This window comes from Dipodomys ordii, unplaced genomic scaffold, assembly GCF_000151885.1.
Source record: "Dipodomys ordii isolate 6190 unplaced genomic scaffold, Dord_2.0 Scaffold19, whole genome shotgun sequence".
In the NCBI taxonomy this organism is placed as follows: domain Eukaryota; kingdom Metazoa; phylum Chordata; class Mammalia; order Rodentia; family Heteromyidae; genus Dipodomys; species Dipodomys ordii.
In genome coordinates, this window is record NW_012267235.1 from 10,616,094 (window position 1) to 10,637,999 (window position 21,906).

The 21,906-nt window shown below is 50.4% G+C and overlaps 1 protein-coding gene across 2 annotated transcripts in view; it reads left to right on the forward strand.

Annotated features, from left to right (window-relative positions):
- Positions 1 to 21,125, forward strand: part of Pik3r5 (phosphoinositide-3-kinase, regulatory subunit 5) — a 63,429-nt gene extending 42,304 nt beyond the window's left edge. The window contains exons 2-19 of one of the 2 annotated variants that reach the window (XM_013013041.1): positions 105 to 220; positions 2,570 to 2,670; positions 3,319 to 3,387; positions 4,846 to 4,984; positions 12,599 to 12,668; positions 13,973 to 14,147; positions 14,394 to 14,547; positions 15,655 to 15,738; positions 15,964 to 16,678; positions 16,808 to 16,958; positions 17,237 to 17,362; positions 17,827 to 17,955; positions 18,113 to 18,206; positions 18,750 to 18,826; positions 18,934 to 19,027; positions 19,112 to 19,194; positions 19,996 to 20,108; positions 20,248 to 21,125. In XM_013013041.1, the coding sequence (XP_012868495.1) occupies positions 118 to 220; positions 2,570 to 2,670; positions 3,319 to 3,387; positions 4,846 to 4,984; positions 12,599 to 12,668; positions 13,973 to 14,147; positions 14,394 to 14,547; positions 15,655 to 15,738; positions 15,964 to 16,678; positions 16,808 to 16,958; positions 17,237 to 17,362; positions 17,827 to 17,955; positions 18,113 to 18,206; positions 18,750 to 18,826; positions 18,934 to 19,027; positions 19,112 to 19,194; positions 19,996 to 20,108; positions 20,248 to 20,389 (2,619 nt within the window). In that variant the 5' untranslated portion in view covers positions 105 to 117 and the 3' untranslated portion in view covers positions 20,390 to 21,125. The remainder of the gene's footprint in view (positions 1 to 104; positions 221 to 2,569; positions 2,671 to 3,318; positions 3,388 to 4,845; positions 4,985 to 12,598; positions 12,669 to 13,972; positions 14,148 to 14,393; positions 14,548 to 15,654; positions 15,739 to 15,963; positions 16,679 to 16,807; positions 16,959 to 17,236; positions 17,363 to 17,826; positions 17,956 to 18,112; positions 18,207 to 18,749; positions 18,827 to 18,933; positions 19,028 to 19,111; positions 19,195 to 19,995; positions 20,109 to 20,247) is intronic. The other variant, XM_013013042.1, reaches the window with a different exon arrangement.
- Positions 21,126 to 21,906: the final 781 nt, after the last annotated feature.

Genomic DNA, 21,906 nt, shown 5'->3' on the forward strand with positions numbered 1-21,906 from the left:
ACTCCAATGAGCTTGGGGGATGGGGGTGAGGCTAGTGCCCCGCAGGGCTGGGCACTGTTAGGAAAGGAGCTGGACAGCTTGACCAGTGTCTGTTCCACGTGCAGGTGATGACTCAGGATGCAGCCAGGGACCACGACATGCACGGAAGACCGCATCCAGCACGCCCTGGAGCGTTGCCTTCACGGGCTCACCCTGGGCCGCCGATCCACTTCCTGGTCAGGTAGGACTGGGTTTATGGCTGGGAGACAGCAGAGTCCAGGGAAGCCTCAGGAGCTATGGTGGGCTCTGGGCAGGGTGTGGAAGGAAGCTTGTATATTCTATGTCCGTGTGTGTGTGTGTGTGTGTGTGTGTGTGTGTGTGTGTGTGTGTGTCTTGACCTCACCTGAGCAGGCACTCACCTGGTACCCTGTGAGTCATCAGTGCATAGCTCTTTCTGTTCTTCTATGATGTCCTCCCCATCTTCCTCAGGCCTGTGTCTCGTGTCCACTCTTCATGCTGTCATCTTTGTCTTCTTATTCACTAGAAGCTTAAGCCCCCAAAGAAGATATCGAACCTGCTGAGCCACAACTACTAAGGGTTTGCAGGCAGCTGATGTCAGAAATCTGTTTCCTTGATTCCAATTCCTTCCATTGTCCTGTCCTCTTCTTCCATGTAGAATAAGGCAGGGATCTCACCAGAGCCAAGGGGAGCAAGAATGTCTCTGTACTCCATGCTCCCCAGGATCGAGAAATGGGGGTGTCTGAAGGCTGGGATACCAAAGGCTTGTGCAAGTTCTGCATGCTGGGAGATTTTTCATAGTCTGTGTTTCACTTGCTTCCTTATCTTGGTGAGACACACTGAAGACTTGTTTTGGTTTGGTTTGGTTTTAGTTTTCGTTGTTTTTGTTTGGTTTCATACCAGCACTAAGTCTTGAACTCAGGGCCTGAGCACTGTCCTTTAGCTTATTTCCCTTAAGAAAGATGCTCTACCAAATTGGAGCTAAGAGTCTCATGGTCTTTCCTTCCCAGGCTGGCTTTAAACTGCAATCCTCAGATCTCAGCCACCTAAGTAGCTAGGATGACAGGCGTGAGCCACCCAGCCATTCATCCATTCTGTTTAGAGTGTTAGCCATGCACCTGACACTGTTGAGAGCACTGGGGCTACAGCAGTAAGCAAAATCGATACAAGCTGTCACCATGGATGAGATTCACTTGTCCCTGACCCCAGGACTTTTTGAATATACCTGGGCTCCTGCCTGGAGACCTGGCCGCCTGGAGCTGCCTGGAGCCCTTCCCTGGAACTGTGCATGTGTGTGGCAGGGCTCAGCTGAAGCATCACATCACACCCTCTCCCTTTGCAATAGGACAGACCTCTCACTGCCTACACCCTGTCCTCCCAGAGCCCCATCTGCCTTGGTGGGAATTACAGACAGCACCTTCCGGATAAGAGGGTGGGAGATGGGACAGGGACATGGTGCTAAGGCCAGGGCCCACCAAGTTTCCTTCTTGTCTACCACCCAGGTTTTGGTTGGAGATCAAGCTTCTAAAGTTGGGGGTGAGGCTCATTGGGTTATACACACATACAACACATTTATATATTTAGTTATATATGTTATATACTTATAGTATATACTTATATATACTACAAGTATATATTTGTATATGAATATATACTATAGACATATAATTAATAACTCATTGACAAGTATATATTTCTTATTTATATCATTATATAGAGATAGTTACAGAGGGAGAGAGATTATATATGGATAGTTACAGAGGGAGAGAGATGAAAATATCTGAAATTGATGGGGTTTTTTTAACCTGGGACCCATGAACTGACTGAGAGAGAGCATCTGGGGCTCTGAGAGGGCTCCGTGGATATGAGGCAGTTAGGAACCGAGCTCTGGGAAATGTATGGTTAGTCCATCTCCCTCTCCACCCCATCATACACACAGCCTTTCCCCTCTGTAAGCTTCCCTTCATTTTTAGGGGTTTGCCCATGCTGACTTCAGGAAATAGACTGACAAACTAAAAGTCCTCTGGGGAAGTTACAGTGATACTCAGTCTCGCTGGAGTTTTTTTTTTCTTTTTTCTTTTTCTTTTTTGGACTGTAAATGAATCTAGCTTCCTCTTCCTGTCTCCACTGCCAGGCCCTGCTGCAAACCCCAGGATCTCTCTCCTTTGGATCTGGGGTGGCCCTTGTCATGACTTCTCTCTATTCTTCCCGAATGATCTGCCTCTGATCTAATGTCTTTGAGCATCATAGGCACCGGCACCCACCACAGGACCACAGAGCAGGGGAGACAGTGAGAGAACTGGTGTCCCAGAGGTGCAGAACAGAGTCTGGGCCAGTTGGTGGGTCTCTGTGGGGATCCTCAGCTCGTGTCTCCAATCCCTGTGTGAGGCAGCCTCCTGTGAATGCAGGAAAAAATGGGTTGTTTTGTCTGGGTGGGAACTGATAGGGTTGGGTGTTGCCCCAGCAATTCCTTCAAGACTCTCTGGAAAGTTTCAAAGCCAATCACCCTTGCCTGTGATCCTGAGAGCAGCCAGACACCTGGCCTGACCACTGACCTCTTGCTTCTGTTCAGCCGGGCTGTGTCTGAACTGCTGGAGCCTGCAGGAGCTGGTCAGCAGGGACCCCGGCCACTTCCTCATCCTCCTGGAGCAGATCCTCCAGAAGACCCACCAGGTGAGGCCAGCTGCAGAGCCAGAGGGCACCACTGGTGCCCAGCATCCAGGAAGGAGGCAGGTCGGGGTGCTCAGACCACCAGAGGAGTCTGGCCAAAGCCTAGGGCCCATGAGTTTTGTCTTTCCGCAGAGCTGCGCATTGAGAGTTTCTAGAAAATGTGAACACATAACAAGATCTCCAGGAGTCTGAATTCAAGCCACTTTGTGTGGGGGTGGAGGTGGAGGCCGGGAGTCCTGGGGCTTGAACTCAGGACCTGGATGCTAGCCCTTAGCTTCTTTTTCACTCAAGATTGATGCTCTACCACTTGAGCCACAGCTCCACTTCTAGCTCTGAGATAAGAGTCTCCGAGACTTTCCTGCCCCAGCTACCTATGAACCATGACCCTCAAATCACAGCCTCTTGAGTAGCTACAATGACAGACATGAGCCACCAGTGCCCGGCATAAGGGAAGGGCTTTGTAGAAGGGATGGAAAAGCAATTGTGGTATACACAATATCTACTCAGGATAAAGAGAAAGGAACAATCCAAACGAGCCTGCGGAGGCTGGCTACTACTGAAGAGGCAGTGAGTTTTTGCTGTGCAAGTCCCCAGATTTCCAGAACGGGCAACGAGATTTTTAGCATTTTAACCCCTTTGTCCTCTCCATAGGTCCAAGAGACGGGTACCTATGACCTCCTCGCCCCACTGGCTCTGCTCTTCTATTCCACGGTCCTCTGTGTAAGTTCAAGTGGGTAGGGACAGGAGAGGGAAGAAAAGGAAGAGTAACCTTCATTGGGCCACAGAGAGAAACTGCCAGGCAATGACACTTGAGATGTGTTTCAACTCTGATGCCTTGAGAACATCATCTATATAACTGTATGATCTATTTTTAATTGATTACATCTTAATTGATTTATATAAATACATAAAAATATATGTAAATACATATATATCACATATAAATATATTTTAATTGATTAATGGACTTTAATTGGTCCTTTTTAATGAGTTAATTGATTTTTAATTGAACACAGGATAGGTACAGGATCTATTTTCATATATATGCAGGATATATATACATGAATGCAAGGTGAGCGTGGATATGTACAAAATATTTTTTTCCACATTGAATCATCCACACTGAGTGATTAGATGAATACAGGATATATTTCTTACCATGAATGATCCACATTTCTCCAGCCTTGAGAAGGACTAGAGCCGCCATCTTGAGAAGTCTCCATATGGTTCAAGCTATTGTGTCTGGCATCTTTTGGGCTTCATTGAAGAATTGTGTCCATGTGTGTGTGCTCCTAAGCCATAAAAAGTTTCACCTCATTTGTTCATTCCCAGTGGTCAGTTTCACCAAGCAACTGGTGACACTGAATGACTCCATAGACACGGAATCAAGCCACCTAAAGAATAAGCATTCCCATAGTTCAAAGCCAGCCTAGGCAGGATTGTCCATGAGACTCTTATCTCCAATTAACCACCAGAAAATTGGAAGTGGTGCTGTGGTTCAAGTGATAGAGTGCTGGCCTTGAATGCAAAGAGGCTCAGGGACAGCACCCAGGCTCCGAATTCAAGCCCCAGGACCAGCAAAAAGAAAAATAAATAAATAAATAAAATAAAAAGAATAAGCATTCCCCTGTAGTGAGAATTAGTCAAATAAAATACAGTTTAAGTCTGGTAATGTGGAAGAGTGCTTGCCTAGCATGCATGGAGCCCTGAGTTCGATTGCTCTACCGCATAAACAGGAAAAGCTGGTAGTGGCACTGCGGCTCAAGTGGTAGAGTGCTATCTTTGAGCAAAAGCAGCTCAAGGGACAGTGCCCAGGCCCTGAGTTCAAGCCCCAGGACTGGCAAAAAAAATAGGTTAAGCATTGAAAAGTGTTCCTCAGCATGAATAGCAGCAATGGCACCATGTAAAATGACGTCTGAAGCCAGGCACCAGTGGCTCACGCCTGTAATCCTAGCTACTCAAGAGGCTGAGGTCTGAGGATCACATGTCAAAGCCAGCCCATCTGTAACTCACTCCTGGGGAGTCACTGCTAATTCTTCCTGACCTTAAGCTGGGATGTACTATTCCCACAAAATACACACCCATGGTGGAACAGTCTAGAAAGAGAGTAGTTCCGGAATACCAATGAGCTCTTTTTCGTCTGGACCTCCCTGCTTATTGCCCCCTTCTCCTCCTTAGACTCCACACTTTCCACCTGAGTCAGATCTCCTTCTGAAGGCGGCCAAAACCTACCACCAGTTCCTCACATGGCCAGTTCCCTACTGCAGTATCTGCCAAGAACTGCTCACCTTCATCGATGCTGAGCTCAAGGCTCCAGGTAAGTGTCCAGGACACAGGCACAAGGGGCAGAGTTCATGTGGTCAGAATGCTTCTGGATCTTCTGAGACTGTTCTTTAGAGCTGACTCTCCTCACCTTGCAAAACCCCGCCCAGGGTCACAGCCTTGGCATCTCTTCATGGTACACAGAGTGGGGCTCAGTCGGCTAAAACCGTAAACATGAGCGGTAACTCAAGGAAGAACCACCAGGGAGCGATAGAGCCCAGAACAAGGAGACACCCCCCTCCCCCCCACCACCACCACTTGGCCAGTTCCTCTGAAGAGCTTAGCCAAAGAGGGTCTCTAAGGTGGTGTGGATCAACCAGAGAAGCCCACAGAATGCTTACATGAGGCTTTATGTGTCTCCTTTACAATGCAAACAAGTAGGAAACCTTGAGTGACGTGGCTCCATTCTGGTGGTGCCAGGGATGCACACGTTGATGGGCACCAGACAGTTTGAACAAGGACTTGTTTTGCATAGAGGAGACCTGAGAAGAAGTTCTTGGGAGATTGCAAGTACTGTTATAGCCATAGGAATGAAGTCAGAGAAAAGAGCAAGAGTACAAGAGAAAACCTAACCAAGTAGAATGTACTGAGAGGTAGCCCCCAGTTAGAGTAACTCATCGTGCTAATATTGCAAGGAATTAAACCACATTCACATCTCAACAGATGTGTCTCGAAGACATTTGGTAAACTTCCAATCCATTACTGGTATTCAAAGCCCCTCATTATGGGGCTGGGAAGGTGGCTCAGCGGTAGCGTGCTTGCCTTGCATGCCTGAGGCCCTGGGTTCAATTCCTCAGCACCACATAAGCAAAAAGAAAAAAGCCAGAAGTGGTGCTGTGGCTCAAGTGGTAGAGCGCTAGCCTTGAGCTGAAGAGCTGAGGGATAGCGCCCAGGCCCAGAGTTCAGGCCCCACGACTGGACCAAAAACAAAAAAAAAAAAGCCCTCATTGTATGAAAAGTATTGCCATAGAAGTATTTTGCATATGGCAAGAGGCCACAGTGAAAAGCTAGAGACACTTCCTCTACTTTCTGACTCAGGTACCTTTCTGTCTTCACTCATAAGTATTTGCCTATGCAAAAAGAGAAAAATAAAGACTGTTTCCTTACCTGGAGACAATAATGATTTAATCATTTAACTTTCAGGCAAATGCTTATCTCTCAAGTCTAAGAGAATCACCTGGATGAATACTTGTCAGAATTACAGGATAGGTTCAGAACTTTGCCATATACCAGCATCAACCAGTAAGAAAATATAATGGAAGGAAAAAAATTGATAGAAGCCACTGAAAATATTTTTAAATGAAAGAAAAGTGAGTGTTCTACTTAGAGAAAACAAACTTTCCTAAAGGAAAAATAATTGAATAGGTATCACTAGTGGATTACATTGGTATTATAATAATATCAGGTGCTAGGAAAATTAAGTGTAACCATAATCAAAATACCAATACAATCATTTAAAAATTTAGCACAATAACTGGTCCATTTCATAGAATAAATGCTCTATGATAGCATTTATTTGTCCATTTATGCATTTACTTAGGGTGTGTGTGTGTGTGTGTGTGTGTGTGTGTGTGTGTGTGTGTGTGTGTATGTGTGTGTGTGTGTTGGTCCTGAAGCTGAAATCTGAGGTTTGAAGTTCAAAGCCACCCCAGGCAGGAAACTCTGTGAGACTCTTATCTCCAACTAACAACCAAAATTCCAGAAGTGGAGATGTGGCTCATGTGGTAGAACACTAGCCTTGGGCAAAAAAGCTCAGGGACAGTGCCCAGGCCCTAAATTCAAGCCCAGGAAAGGCGCGCACACACACGCACACACACACATACACAAAGAAGTAGTTGAGTGGAACAAAAGGTAATATCTATAAACAAATTGTATATATAAGGACTTATTATATAACCAAGTGGCATCCTCAAGCCAGTGATTATAAAACAACTCATTTAATAAATGATGTCAGGATAATTGACAATTTTTAATGAATTAGAATTCTCTCCAAAAAGAAAACACAGGTTCTATCTGAGCCACAAAGTAATTTGCAAATAGGTGAGAGATCCAAGGATAAAAAGCAACACTGTACAATTAGAAGAAAAATAAGCTACAGGAGCCTGAACTGGGCTAGGAATGTGGCTTAGTGGTAGAGTGCTTGCCTAGCATGCATGAAGCCCTGGATTCAATTCCTCAGTACCACATAAACAGAAAAAGCCAGACTGGTGCAGTGGTTCAAGTGGTAGAGTGCTAATCTTGAGCAAGAGAAACTCAGGGGCAGTGCCCAGGCCCTGAGTTCAAACTCCAGGACTGGCAAAAAACTACAAGAGGGAGAAGCCTGAACCAGCGAGAAGAGCTGTCAAATGCATCCCCAATCAACAATGATAAAGAATTAAAAAGATCTGAAAGCATAATATTAAATCTTATACATGGGAATCCACCCATAAATGAAACATTAAAAAATTAAATGCAGCAAAAATGAATATATAATAATGAATATATAAACCCAAAATTTGTTTTTGTTTTGCTTTGTTTTTTTTTTACTTTGTAAAAAGTAAATACACCCATAGAAAGAACATGATCAGAAATGGAGGTGTGGTTCAAGTAGTAGAGCTCTAACCTTGAGGTTTGGATAGTGCCTAGGTCCTGAGTTCAAGCCCTAGTACATCAACAAAAGAACCACAAATGGCTAAGCAATGGCTCCCAAAATACTCACCCCAATGAGTAATAAAGCAAAGGCTAACCTAAAAGAGTGAGAGATCTTTTTTCCTACCAAATTAGCAAAGAACTTCTGATGAGTAACTATGGAAATGCAAAGATGTAGCATCTACAAGGACACTCATCAGCACATTCTTCTTAACCATCTGCCAAGGAACAAAGACCTACATTTTGACCATGGTTCAGAATGCTGTATCCAAGGACAAGTTTGTCAGGTCAAAAAAACGTTGACTAAACCAGGCGCCAGTGGCTCATGCCTGTAATCCTAGATACTCAGGAGGCTGAGATCTGAGGATCGCGGTTCAAAGCCAGCCTGGGCAACAAAAGTCCATGAGACTCTTATCTCCAATTAACCATCAGAAAACCGGAAGTGGTCCTGTGGCTCTAGTGGTAGAGCACTCACCTTGAGTGAAGAGCTCAGAGGCAGTGCTAGGCCCAGAGTTCAAGGCCCACAACCAACAACAACAACAAAAGATGTTTACTAAATTGTTAAGTAAAAAAATGTAAGCCCTGTGGCTGCAGTCATGGCTCAGTGGTAGAGCACCTGCTTCACAAGCAGGAGGCCCTGGGTTCAAGTCCTAATAGTACCAAAACAAAAAAGAAAAGGAAGCAAAAAAGAAAAAAACAGGCCTTCACATATCTTGTAATTCAACTTTGGTTGTCCATGATAGTATTTACCTTCTCTACATCCTGTTTAGTATTAACAGCACCTAATTGCCAACATATAAACAACACAGGAGAGAAACACCAAAACTTTTCCCCAAACTCATGCTCCCTAAAAAGCTCAGGATTGAAGTTTTTCTTGTGAATTCCTTTAGAAGGGTCATACCTTTCTACTTCAACCAATCAGCTTATCTGCCTGTCTCCCAACCAATTAGCCATCTGTATTTATTTGTTTGTTTTTGTTTTTGTCGGTCATGGGCTTGAACTCTGGGCCTGGGTGCTGTCCCTCAGCTCTTCAGCTCAAGGCTAGCACTCTACCACTTGAGCCACAGTGCAACTTCCGGTTTTCTGGAGATTTACTGGAGTTAAGAGTTTCACGGACTTTCTTGTCTAGGCTGGCTTTGAACCACAATCCTCAAATCTCAGCTTCCTGAGTAACTAGGATTACAGGTGTAAGCCACAGGTGCCCAGTTTAACCATCTGTCTTCTCCCAACCAATCAAAATTCTGTTGTTACAAATGATCAGGTAGAGTTAGCCAAGCCCAAAGTCTACCTGTAAAATGTCCCCTCCTTGTGGTAGATCCTTGGATGCAGAGTTAATAAGAGTTGAAAAGTTCCTGGGGAGACGGTGTGGCACATAGAAAGGTGTACAGGTATATTCTAAAGAGTCTGCTAATCTACCTTCCTAAGACATCCTAAATGAGCAAGCCAGCTGAAGTTCAATCTCCATTCTCACTTCCCACTTCTCTCACCCCCCCCCAACCAAAGAAGGAAATCTTTTTTCTTTCCTTCTACCATTTCAAGGGAAAGAATTCAAAATACAACTGCCTTGACGGGGCCTTTAGTGCATACCAAAGATTTAAATGAAAGCCAGACGTTGGTAGCTAGCTACTCAGGAGGCTGAGACCTGAGGATTGTCGTTCAAAGACAGGCAAGCAGGAGAGTCCATGAAACCCTTTATCTCCAATCAGACACCAACAAGCCAGTGTGGAGATATGGCTCTAGTGGTAAAGTCAAGCAAAAGAGCCCTGAGTTCGAGCTCCAGGTTTGGCTGGGGAGGGATGTCATCTGTGGGGAGACCACTTCCCAGTTTTAAGAAGAGCCAAATGGCTCACCTCAGTTGAATGCATGCTGTGCCTTGAGGTATTGTGGCAGGTGCTGGCATCCTATGAGCCCATGTGAAGTGGAAAGGGAAGCAGAGGTAAAGCTAGAACCAGTGAGATTAGAAAACTGAGCCTGGGGAGCAAGAGCCAGGCAGAGCACTGGAGGTGCACATGGAATGAAGGCCCCGAGCAAAGGGAATGCTGGGAGCCTTGGCTCCCTTCCCCCTGCTAAGGGCCTGCACTGCACCCCCTCTCTGGGACCATGTGACACCTCAGTGGCCCTGATGAACAGGGAGAAATCAGACGCCTGGACAGGGGGAAGCTCACGCAAGGCAGCTAGAAAGTTCTCTTCCAGGGAAAGCAGGGAACTATTAGCTCCTGCATGTCAGATAACCATTTTCAAACAGTTCAAAACTGTATTTAAATATTACAACGAGCCCGTGCTTCCTGTTGTCCACTCATTGCTGAGGGAATAGCAAAATGGTAGAAAGGGCTTAAGGAAAAAATATGAGAAGTCAGTCATGGTAGCTCATGTCTGTAACCCCAGGTACTCAAGAGCCAGACATCAGGAGGATCACAGTTCAAAGCCAGCCAGGACAAAAAATGTGCAAGACTCTATCTCAAGCAAGAAAAATTTTCTAAAGCTGCATGTGGGGGAGTCTATCTTTCATCCAGGCTACTCGAGATACATTAATAGGAGGATTATAGTCCAGGCCAGGTTGGGCATAAATTAGACCTTATTTGAAAAATAGTTAGCCAAGGACTGGTGGCTCAGGACTAGAATCCTGGCTACTCTGGAGGCTGAGATCTGAAGGATCCCAATTCAAAACCCACCCAGGCAGAAAAGTCTAGAAGACTCCAGCTCTAGTTAACCAGCAAAAACCTGGAGGCAAAACATAGCTCAAGTGGTAGAGCACCAGTCATGAACAAGCAAAACAAATGAGTTCAAGGCCCTGAGTTCAGTCCTCAGACTGGCCAAAAATATAACAATATTTTTAATAATAATAGCTAGAAAAAATAACTAAAGCAAGAAAGAGTAGGCTGTATCTCAAGTGGTAGACCACCTGTCCACCAAGTACATGGCCCTGAATCCCAACTCAGAACCACCACCAAGAAAGAAAGAAAGAAAGAAAGAAGGAGAGAGAGAGGAAAACCAAAGAAAAGAAAGAAATGTAAGTTCTTCATATAAGCCAGACTAAGATAGCAAAATGAAGTACAAAATGAGTCATCATACAGTGGAATAAAACCAGAATTTTTGGCATTATCTTTTCTTCTGAACAAAAATCACTTGCAACTTAACTCATTTCCCCAAGTCAGTCTCCCAGGCCCCGACCCTCATCCACAGTAAACAGGAGACTACATACAGGGACCGCCCTGCCACAACCCTGAGGTGAGTTTGTCAGAAAAAAAAGGCTCTTGTGTGGCATTCCATGATCCTTATTTCTGTGGCTCCCCTACCCCAGTCCAGTCCAGTCCTCCAGAAATCCCAGCTGAGAAAAGTAAGCAACAGGACAGGACAGAAGGCTGGAATGGAAGCCAGAGAACTTAGCAGTTTCAAAACTTGGATCTGGGTTGGCAAGACATTCAATGTATCTGTGCCTCAGTTTCCCCATCTGTAAAATGGCGTGCTCTCTGAGGATGGAGGCTTCCTCTCTAGATTTCCTATCACTGAAGAAAATAAGCAATAGGAAAGTGTTAGCTTCCGCAGGGTCCCAGGGGGAAGAGGACAAGGGATCCAGGGAGCTAGACACTCTCTCTACCCCGTGGAGGCTTAGGGAGCCTGCTGCCATGGAAACTGTGGCTGGGTAGCCGAGGAAGTGGGCTGGTTAACAAGGCTGGGGGTACCCCTTACTTCCTGACTCCACCCTCCAAGAGGGTCACCTTGTGCCTGGTTTTGGGGGTATCAGGAAATGTTACATCAGTACCAGGTTTATTTTCTACTGGGCAGACCAGAAACCTTGCCTGTAAAGAATGGATCAGTAATCCTGAGCAACAATCACAGACAACTTGTGTATGAGTCATTGGGATGTGTGTGTGTGTGTGTGTGTGTGTGTGTGTGTGTGTGTGTGTGTGTGTTTGGTGGAGGGAGGGGGGCTCAAACCCCAGAGTCTAGTATTTCAGGGAATAACCCCACATGGAGAGAGTAATTCCACAGCTCGCTGTTCCTGCCGTGTGGCATCTACATGTCCTCAGTCAGACCTAACAGAACAGGGTAAAGATGAACAGGGTTATTAGCAGGGTGTGGATGACACAGTAGAGATATTAAATAGGATGTACAGGTCAGTGGTAGGGTTTGCTTAGCATGCACAAGGTCTTGAAAGGTTCCGCCCCAGCACCAGCAAATGAAATAAGTTGAGTAGTAGCAGAAAAGGGGAATATTCGCCCGTGTGCCATGCAGTTCAAGGCAGTCGGGAAGGGGGACCTCCACCTCCCAAACCACTGCAAACCAAAGCACTGAGAGTGCTTTTTTCTGCAATATATAGGAATGGCCACTAGATGGCGTCCAGCCACTGTTTCAGGAACATAACACTGACCATAACCCGAAAAGCCAAGGCGTAGAGCAATTAGGCCCCCAGTTAGAGTTTCTGCCATTTACCAAACACAATTTGTGGCCTTTGTGTTTGCCACTATCTCTAAATCCCCAGTCGTGGCTCTCCCTAACCAGAGGGGTGGCCCTAGCTTCCCAGCTCAGGCAGAGGAGGTTGGAAGGACTCTGCCTGGCAGTGCTACAGCTGAATGGGGGTTACTGTGGAGTGCCTACTAACCCCCCCACACTATAGGAAGATGCCAGCCCCGTGGGGGTGCAGAGTCGGTGACTCAGGACTGTCTGGGCCGTGGGGACTCGAAGCATCCTGGGCCCAGGGCTGTTCCTTCCACTGTGCCAGTTTCCCAGCCGAGAATCACGGGCTGATGAGAAGCCTCTGGGACCATGCCCTCTGTGCTGCCTTTTACGTGGGGAAACTGAGGCTCAGCCATCCAGTGACCAGCTGAGGGCCACACAGATGGCTGAGGTCTTCTCCAGGTTTCTTCTGAGCCCCGCCGGGGAGCTGCCAGCCTCAGCTGCAGTGCGTGGCAAGGTGTGGGACGTGGCCGGTGAGGGGACAGGTGAGCTCACTTTTTCTCTCTCTCACGTTGGCCCATAGGCATCTCCTACCAACGACTGGTGAGAGCTGAGCAGGGCCTGTCCATCAGGAGTCACCGCAGCTCCACTGTGTAAGTGTTGGGGAGGAGGAGACAGGGCAAGCCCCTCCTCCACCATCCCCTGCACCCCAGCACCCCCATCATTGCATATATACACTCTCCCAACACCTCCACCACCACCAAGCTTCTCTGGGCACCTGGATGCTTTGGAGTTGTGGGTGGTGTTTTGTGAGTATATTTATGTTTTTCTGGGCCGAGGGTCTGCATCATTCATGCCAGAGAACTGGATCCATATTACCTCCCTTCATTCCTACTCCACAGATGAAGACGTTTGAGATCAGAGAGGCCAAGGGGCTTCCCCAAGGTCGTACAACTACGGCGAGGGTGCAAGCTAGGATTTGAACCAGTCTAACCTGGTATCTTTCCACAGTGTATATTCCTCTTGTTACTCAAACAGCATTTTCCCATCCTTTGTGTCTAGGATCTATACAAAAGATACATTGTCTGCCATGCACCCGTGGCTCACCCCTATAATCCTACCTCCTCAGAAAGCTGAGATTGAGGATCAAGGTTTGAAGCTTGCTCAGGCCAGAAAGTCCATGAGACTGCTTTCTCCAATTAACCATCAAACACAGCCAGGAGTGGTAGAGTACTAGCATTGAACTAGAAAGTTCAGGTACAGTGCCCAGACTAAGAAAGAGAGAGAGAAAAAAAGGAGAGAAAGAAGGGGGGAGAGGAGGAAGGAAGGAAAAAAGGAGGGAGGGAGGGAAAAGAGGGGGAGGGAGGAAGGAAGGAAGAGAGAGAAGGAGGGAGGAAGGGAGGGAGGGAGGATAGGAGGAAAGTTGGTTGATTAAGGTCCAAACTTCCTTTAAAATCTCAGGCTGGAAATTGGCTTAGTGGTAGAGTGCTTGCCTAGTATGCATGAAACCCTGGGTTTGATTCCTCAGTACCACATACACAGAAAAGGCCAGAAGTGACGCTGTGGCTCAAGTGGTAGAGTGCTAGCCTTGAGCCAAAGAAGCTCAGGGACAGTGCCCAGGCCCTGAGTTCAAGCCCCAGGACTGGCAAAATAAAAAACAAACAAAGAACCCCTCAGCTCCATTTTGAAAAAATCCTTTGTAAGCATCATGTGCAAACTCCTCCAGAGTGCACCAAACCTTCTCCTTGGTAGTGGGACCGGACACATACCCCCACCTCCACCCACCCTGTCCCCATCCTCTCCTGGCCTGCTGCCTCCCCTGTGCAGGCCCCGCAGGGCTGTGAGAGGCCTGGGTCTCCAGCAAACAGAGCCACAGGGGCACAAAGGGTGCGGCCACCTTGGCCTACCGCCCTGGCCCAGGCGCCATTACCCATCTGTGTCCCCCTCTGTGTCCCAGCACCGTGCTGTTGCTGAACCCCATGGAGGTGCAGGCTGAGTTCCTTGCTGTGGCAGACCAGCTGAGCACCCCTGGCCACTCACCCCACAGCGCCTACACCACCCTCCTCCTGCATGCCTTCCAGGCCACCTTTGGCGCCCACTGCGACCTCCCCAGCCTGCACCACCGGCTTCAGGTGGGTCCCCAGGGGCATCATGGTGGACAGTGCTGGGTGGTGCCCAGGTGCTAGGCTCAGCTGCTGATGCCTGGTGCCTTCCAAGAAGGCCCATGCTATAAGAATAGGAGCGTGCTTTGGACTGAAGGCCTGGCATGCAGTCAGACACAGGGGAGGTGGGCCAGGAGACCCTGCTGCCCTGGATCAGATCTTGTGAGCTGGACCAGACCAGACAGAAATACACCTTGCATCCTCCTGGGCTTTCAGTCTAAGACCCTAGCAGAGCTGGAAGACATCTTCACAGAGACAGCAGAGGCCCAGGAACTGGCATCCAGCATCCAGGACCCAGCCGAGGCCAGGCAGTGGCTCAGGACCAAGCTGCGGGCAGTGGGAGAAAAAGCTGGCTTCCCCGGAGTCTTAGGTGAGACTCGGGGGTGGGAAGGGAGCATCCGGGCTCTGCCTGCTTTCTTCATCCCCTGTTGTAGCCCCTTGGGTTGGCAGCCCAGTGGGTCTGGTGACTGCTCTGCTCCACACAGCCTTTCAGGATCTGGTTCCTCAGCAGCTTGGGCTCCACAATCCATCAGGGCACCAATCCATGTGCAAGATGTGAGCTGCTGTCATGGGTGTAACTTGGAAGAAGAGAGGGGGAAAAAATAGGCTTGCTGAAGAGGAAGCTGCAGGTCACATCTGCGCTGAGTGTCTTTTTTCTGGTGCTGGTTTCTTCTGGGGCTTGAACACAGGGCCTGGGCACTGCCCGTTAGCTTTTCCACTCAAGGCTAGTGCTCTATCCCTTGAGCCAATAGCTCCACTGCTGGCTTTTGGTGGTTAACTGGAGATAAGAGTCATGGACTTTACTGTCTGGGCTGGCTTTTGAACCATGCTCCTCAGATCTCAGCCTCCTGAGTAGCTTGGATTACAGGTGTGAGCCACGGGTCTGGCTGCCTATATCCTCTGAGGCCCACCTGTGCCACATGGCCACATTTTGTCTCAAATAATCCCGGAAAATGTCTTCTCAGCAGCTCTCCAGACAGGATAAGGGAGCAGACTGAGGGTCAATTAGCAGTTCCCATTACACCATTCTTCGTAAGAACCTTTCTAGGGACGAAGCAAGGTAATTCATGCGTATCATCCCACCTACTTTGGAGGTGGAGGTCAGGAGGATTGTGGTTCAAGGCCATCCTGGGAAAAATGTTAGGGAGACCCTTCCCATCTGAACCAACAAGCTGGGTGTAGTATTGCCTATCACTAATCCCTGCTATGCAAGAAGGCGTAAGTAGAAGGATTGACATTTGGAGCAAGCCTACCTGAAAAATAACTAAATTGAGGGCCAAAAGAAAGGACTAAAGGCGTAGCTCAAGCGGTAGAGTACCTAGCTGCCTGGCTCCCACTTTACCTTGGTCCATCCAGCTGTGGACCATTTGGTCCTCTCCCAACTCTGGCTTTCTCTCTGAGGCCAGAGAGGACCGGGCTGGCCATCCTAACAAGGCCTATCCCCAGCTCCCTTCTCTTGCCCTTCTTGCTCCTACAGACACTGCAAAACCTGGCAAGCTCCACACCATCCCCATCCCGGTGGCCAGGTGCTACACCTGCAGCTGGAATCGGGACAGCTTCGGTAAGAAGCAGATTGGGCCCTGCGTCACCTGCCCATTCCCCATTACTGCCCTCTAGTCTAAGGCCTGCAGCCTTGAACCAGGCTGTAAATAGAAGGGAACAGGGGAGGGGTGAGGAGGGCAGCACTGTTATCCCAGGCTAGCCCCCTCGAGTCTCAAGGAGCCGGTTCATTCTCCCAAGGGATTTACTAGCCACACCCACTGACCGTGTCTTTGCGTCCCTCCAGACATCCTGCAGGAAATCCTACTCAAGGAGCAGGAGCTGCTGCAGCCAGGGGTCCTGGGGGATGATGAAGAGGAGGAAGAGGAGGAAGAGGAGGAGGACTTGGAAACGGATGGGCACTGCACCGAGAGGGACTCGCTCCTTTCCACCAGCTCCCTGGCATCCGGTGACTCCACCTTGTCACTGGTCTCCCCCCAGGCCTCAGGGCCAGCGCTCTCTCGACACCTGCTGACTTCCTTCGTGTCTGGCCTCACGGACGGCATGGACAGTGGCTACGTGGAAGACAGCGAGGAAAGTTCCTCCGAAGGGCCGAAGCGAACCGGAAGCCACGAACACCGAGGCCACCGCCGGCCCAGGCAGAAGTTTCATAGGATCTATAAACTTTTCAAAAGCACCAGCCAGCTGGTACTTCGGAGGGATTCTCAAAGCCTAGAGGGAGGCTCGGACATGCCCCTGCCCCTCAGGAGGGCGGGGAGTCTCTGCAGCCCCCTGGACTGTACAGCAGAGCTTCCCACCCGAGCCCAGCGCTCCCATTCCCTGCCCCAGCCCAGGCTCAGCACCCAGCTGCCCAGCTGGCACCTGGCCCCAGCTTTTCGCCACCAGCGCCGCCGGCCCTTCCTGAGTGGAGATGAGGACCCGAAGGCTTCCACACTCCGAGTGGTGGTCTTTGGTTCCGATCGCATCTCAGGGAAGGTAGCTCGGGCATACAGCAATCTCCGGTAAGAGCCATATGATTGAATCCAGGGCCTGGATTGATTGTCTGCCATATGATTGGATCCAGGGCCTGAGGATCAGGGTCTAGGAGTAAAACCCCCAGGGCTTTGATTCTCACCATCTTCCCTTGCCAGGAGGCTAGAGAACAATCGCCCACTGCTCACACGGTTCTTCAAGCTTCAGTTCTTTTATGTGCCTGTAAAGCGAAGCCAAGGCACCAGCCCGGCCCCTCGGAACCAGACATCTCCTCTCCCCACAGACTCCCCAAAGCATCCCTGTCCTGTGGTATGTCTCTAGCTGTAGACCGGATGGGGTGGGAAAGTGGAGTTCCAGCTTCCTGAAGGCTGCTGGGCAGATATTATCCAAACCAATCAGCTGCGGCTGCAAGATGCCTCTTCCTGCCTGACCCTTAACTCTCATGTGTTCCCTCCTGCCTTGGCACTTGGCCATGATGTTTTACCATACTGGACAAAATCTGAAAACCATCATGCCCCTCCCTCCAAGGACATGGGGCTGCTAAGAGGGGTAAGTCTCCAGGGAATGACTCTGGTCCCTTGTCCCAGGAGCTGGGCCCGAACCCATGGGAAGACAGCACCAATGACATCTCCCACTACCTCGGTATGCTTGACCCTTGGTATGAGCGCAACGTGTTAGGCCTCATGCACTTGCCCCCCGAAGTCCTATGCCAGGTACGTGGCTGCTGGGGTACAGGAAGGGAAGATCCAGGGGTCTCAGAAGGTGCTGAGTTTAGCGAATCCTTCCCAAGGCTTCCATAGAGGTCCTATCTGGAAAGAACAAGGACCATGCTTGTTGACTGAGCTTGGTGGGGCCCCTGAGGACAAGAGTAGGGGGTCACAGAGGTGACAGGGAAGATCCTCAGAGAAGTCTGGAGGACCTCAGATTTCCCCTCCCTTCCTCAGCTCCTGGGTGGTCCAGCCTGACCAGGGACCTTCCTCCCTAGAGACCTATGGGTCACCTGAGAGATACTGAGGGAGGCCGCTCCCCAAGGCCTCTCTCCTGGGTTCCATGACACCCTCTCTCTCTTCCTGCTTTGTCTCCCTCTGCCTTCTCTGTGCCTGTCTTGCCTTCCTGGCCTTGGGCTCTCTGACCCTCTGTTCCTTTACTTTGCTTCCCCCCACCCCATGGGCTACAGCAATCCCTGAAGGTTGAATCCCCGTCCCTGGAGGGCTCCTCTGCCCAGCTGCCCATCCTGGCCGACATGCTGCTCTACTACTGCCGCTTTGCCGCCCGGCCGGTGCTGCTGCAGGTCTATCAGGCAGAGGTAAGGCCCTGCGGTCTACCTGCCTGCTGCCTCCTTCCCCCCATACTCCCAGGGTCAGTGTGAGTAGTCCCAGCTGCACCCCTACTCCCACCCCCCTGGGCATCAGCTCTGCTGGTGAGGCCGCATGCCTGACCCACCTGCCCCTTGACCCCTCCAGCTGACCTTTGTCTCTGGGGAGAAGACATCAGAGATCTTCATCCACTCCCTGGAGCTGGGTCACTCGGCCGCTACGCGAGCTATCAAGGCCTCCGGTGAGTATGCCAGGGCCTGAGCCCTGAGCTGGAGGAGGAGACTGGAGGAGAGGGAGCCTTGGAGACCAGGCCAGAAGAAGGCAGAGCCTGGAGAAGGAGGGTCCTGGGGGCGGGGCCAAAGGAAGGCGGGGCCTGGGAGGGCGGAGCTATGGGATCAGGGCCTGGGGGATCTTGAAGGCAGGGCAAGAGGAAGGCGGGGCCGTGGAAGGGAGATATCTTGGAGGTGGGGCCTAGGGAGGGATGGATCGTGGGGTGGGGCCACAGGAAGGCAGGGCCTGGGAAGGGAGGGCTCCTGGGGCCAGGCAGGGATCTGGTAGAGGGAGGTGTCCTGAGGGCCAGGCCAGAGCAAGGTAGGACCCTGGGCAGGCCCACCCTGAGTCCTGGGGAGGATGGAATTGAGGGAACTGAGGCTGTGGGCAGCAGGACCCGAGGATGGTGGGGCTCAAGGGGAGGTACAGCCATGGAGATGCAATCCCTCCCCTCTCCCCTGGGGAGGCCAAGCTAAGCAAGAGGAAGTGAAGAGGGTGTCTGCCTGTGGCACAGGTCCTGGCTGCAAGCGACTGGGCATCGATGGCGACCGGGAGGCCATCCCTCTAACACTACAGATTATTTACAGCAAGGTAAGGGAACTGCTGGTCCTCCCCAGCACGAGGAGCAGACATCTCTTCCCTCTGGCCTCCCGAGCCTCCTAAAAAAAAGGCTGAGGAGTCTGGATGTGCTGTTCCAGGGGTCCATCAGTGGCCGGAGCCGCTGGAGCAACCTAGAGAAAGTCTGTACTACTGTCAACCTCAACAAGGCCTGCCGGAAGCCGGAGGATCTGGGTAAGAGGGAGGGGGGGTCAGGGAAGGGAGGGATGTCCCAGGAAAGGGGTCCTGAGCATGGCCTGAGCCTCCTTTGCCTTGCAGACTCCAGCATGGAGGCCCTGACGCTAACCCTCACAGAAGTAGTGAAAAGGCAGAACCCCAAATCCAAGAAGGGCTTCAACCAGGTAAGGGTTCCCCCCCCCCTCAGTCAGTCATGGAGCTTGAACACTGGGCCTGGGTACTGTCCCTCAGCTCTTCAGCTCAAGGAGCGCTCTACCACTTGAGCCACAGCGTCACTTCCAGCTTTTTTCTGCTTATGTGGTGCTGAGGAATCAAACCCAGGGCCTCATGCATGCAAGGCAAGCACTCTACCACCGAGCCACCTTCCCAGCCCAGTTTCCCTCTCCTTTGAGACACACTCTGGACACATCCTGGAGTGTGTCGTGGGCATGTGTACCCATCACATGTCTTCATAGCCACATACGTGTTTATGAGTACGTGTTGTGTCCATGTGTGCAATGCGAGAGACGGCAGAATGGATGGCAGTGGCAGGGCCCATGGCTGGGAGACAAGGGCTACCTATGGTCGGTCTGGAGTTTGCACAGGTGGACAGCGTGGTGGGTGTCATGGTGGGACCTGTGTCCTGTGGATGGTGTGGATTTGGAAAGTATGTGAAACAAGAAAGCCCCGAGCCTGAGGAGTGGGCTCCATGCTGGGGGTGGGGAGGACCCCAAGGGTATCACAGTGGGGGGTGAAGTAGGCAGGGTAGTCTTAGGGGAGGGGCTCGCTTCCACTCAGGAATGGAAAGAGGCCAGAGGGCAGGTAGAGCCCAATGGAGGCCTCAGGACTGCTCCCCTGACCTGGCCATTAGCCAGGGGGAGACACACACACACACTTCTATTGGGAAGCTCTGGGGGACTGAGCACTGAGGGCTGGCAGAGTTGTGTGGCTAGAGCTCCAGGTCCGTGTTGGCTTCTCCCTTCCAGATTAGTACCTCACAGATGAAAGTGGACAAGGTGCAAATCATCGGCTCTAATGGCTGCCCCTTCGCTGTCTGTCTTGACCAGGATGAGAGAAAGATCCTACAGAGTGTGCTCAGGTAGGAAGGAAGCCCCAGCTGTGTTCTAGCTCAGAAGTGGGGGAGAGGGGGAGGTCCCAGAGAGATCAAAGGCCTGGAAGGGGCTAGGAGTGGTTGAGGGGGGACTGGGCCTTCCTTACCCCTGCTCTGCCTCCAACAGGTGTGAGGTGTCACCCTGCTACAAGCCAGAGAAGAGCAGCCTACCATCCCAGAGGTCCCCTGACCTGCCAGCCCAGGCCACGCCTGACCTCTGCTCCCTTCTTTGCCTGCCTATCATGACTTTCAGTGGAGCTCTGCCCTAGCCCAGCCCTGGCTCCAGACGGAACAGGAAGACCTATGTGTCTTCCTCTAGACCTTTCTCCAGGGCAGCTGCTCTCTGTGTGGGACTGAGTGGCCCTGGACTGGGTGAGGGTCCTTCTGTAGACCTCAGAGATTTGGGTAGGAAATGAGCACACACAGCAGAAGGAGAAAGAATAGGGAGTTGACCTGTGAGGGAAGGTTGGAGGCTCTGGGCCTCTATGGGGTAAACCTCCTCTTCCAGCCTTTGGTTGGTTGGTGGCACCCTTACTGGGTCAAAGACCCAAGGACTCTGTGTCTGGAGTTCAGTCTTCTCTACTCTGGGGCTCAAGTGGGAGATTTCTGTCTTGACCTCCAGTGCTGTCTTTCCACCCACCATCCACCCCTGAGCATGAATGCACATACAGGCACCCTTTCTTGTTCTCAAGAACCTTGGATCCTCTGAAACACAGCACGAGCATCTCACTTGTCTACTACCAGGAATTGTTATGGATTCCCTTGAGCCTCTCTCTGGCTCTGTCCTGGAGAGATCAGACAGGCTTACGTTCGGTAGCAGCTCAGTTTCCAACTGGCTAAGGGGCCAGAAGAAGTTAGTAAACTATCTTGAGCCCCCATTTCCTCAGCACTAAAATAGGAGGGAAATAAGTTCCTCTTAAAAGGTCCACAAGTAGCCAAACACCAGTGGCTCAGGCCTGTAATTCCTAGCTGCTCAGGAGGCTGAGATCTGAGGATCTAGGTTCAAAGCCAGCCTGGGCAGGAAAGTCTGCAAGACTCTTATCTCCAAGTAACCACCAGAACAAAACCAGATGCAGCACTGTGGCCCAAAGGGGTAGAGTACTAGCCTTGAGTGAAAAAGGCTCAGGGATAGCACCCAGGCCATGAGTTCAAGACCCACAACTGACCCCCAAAAAAAGTCCACAAGTGTTCACAAAAGCACCTCCCCCAGTGCTTCACTCACAATGGGTGCTCAGGAAAGAGTGGTACCTTACTCTCAAGGCCTTTTGGCCACTATGAGACTTTCAATGCCTCTGGGAAGTTCTTCATGGGATCCTTCCCAGTGCACGGGTGAGCCAGATCCCAGACTGAGCGGGTGAGGGGCGATCAATTGTATCTTCTAAAGAAGGACTTGCCTTTGTCAAGGTCGAGGGAGGGCTGCTCGGATGTCTGCCCTTCTCCACCCCCCTCTTTATCAGGCTGGACTCAGTGCTCCTCATTTCACTTTCCTCAGGAGACTGCTGGTACACATTGTGTGCAGAACAATTCTATCCCCACAAATTCACTAGGACCAGCCCAGCACCTGGGCAGAGAGAGGCCTGGCTACTTGGCCTCTCAAGTTAGGAAACAGGGAAATGAGCAAATCAGGGAAGGTCTAGAGCTCTAGGTCTCCAGTCATGGCGTAGGCCTCTTCTTCCAACCTCCTCTACCCAGAAGACAGAGCGAACTTGTGCTTGATTAGGGGTGTCGGGGCGGGGGAGTTGGGGAGGATATGGGACTCATGCATGGGAAACTTCCAACACGTGAT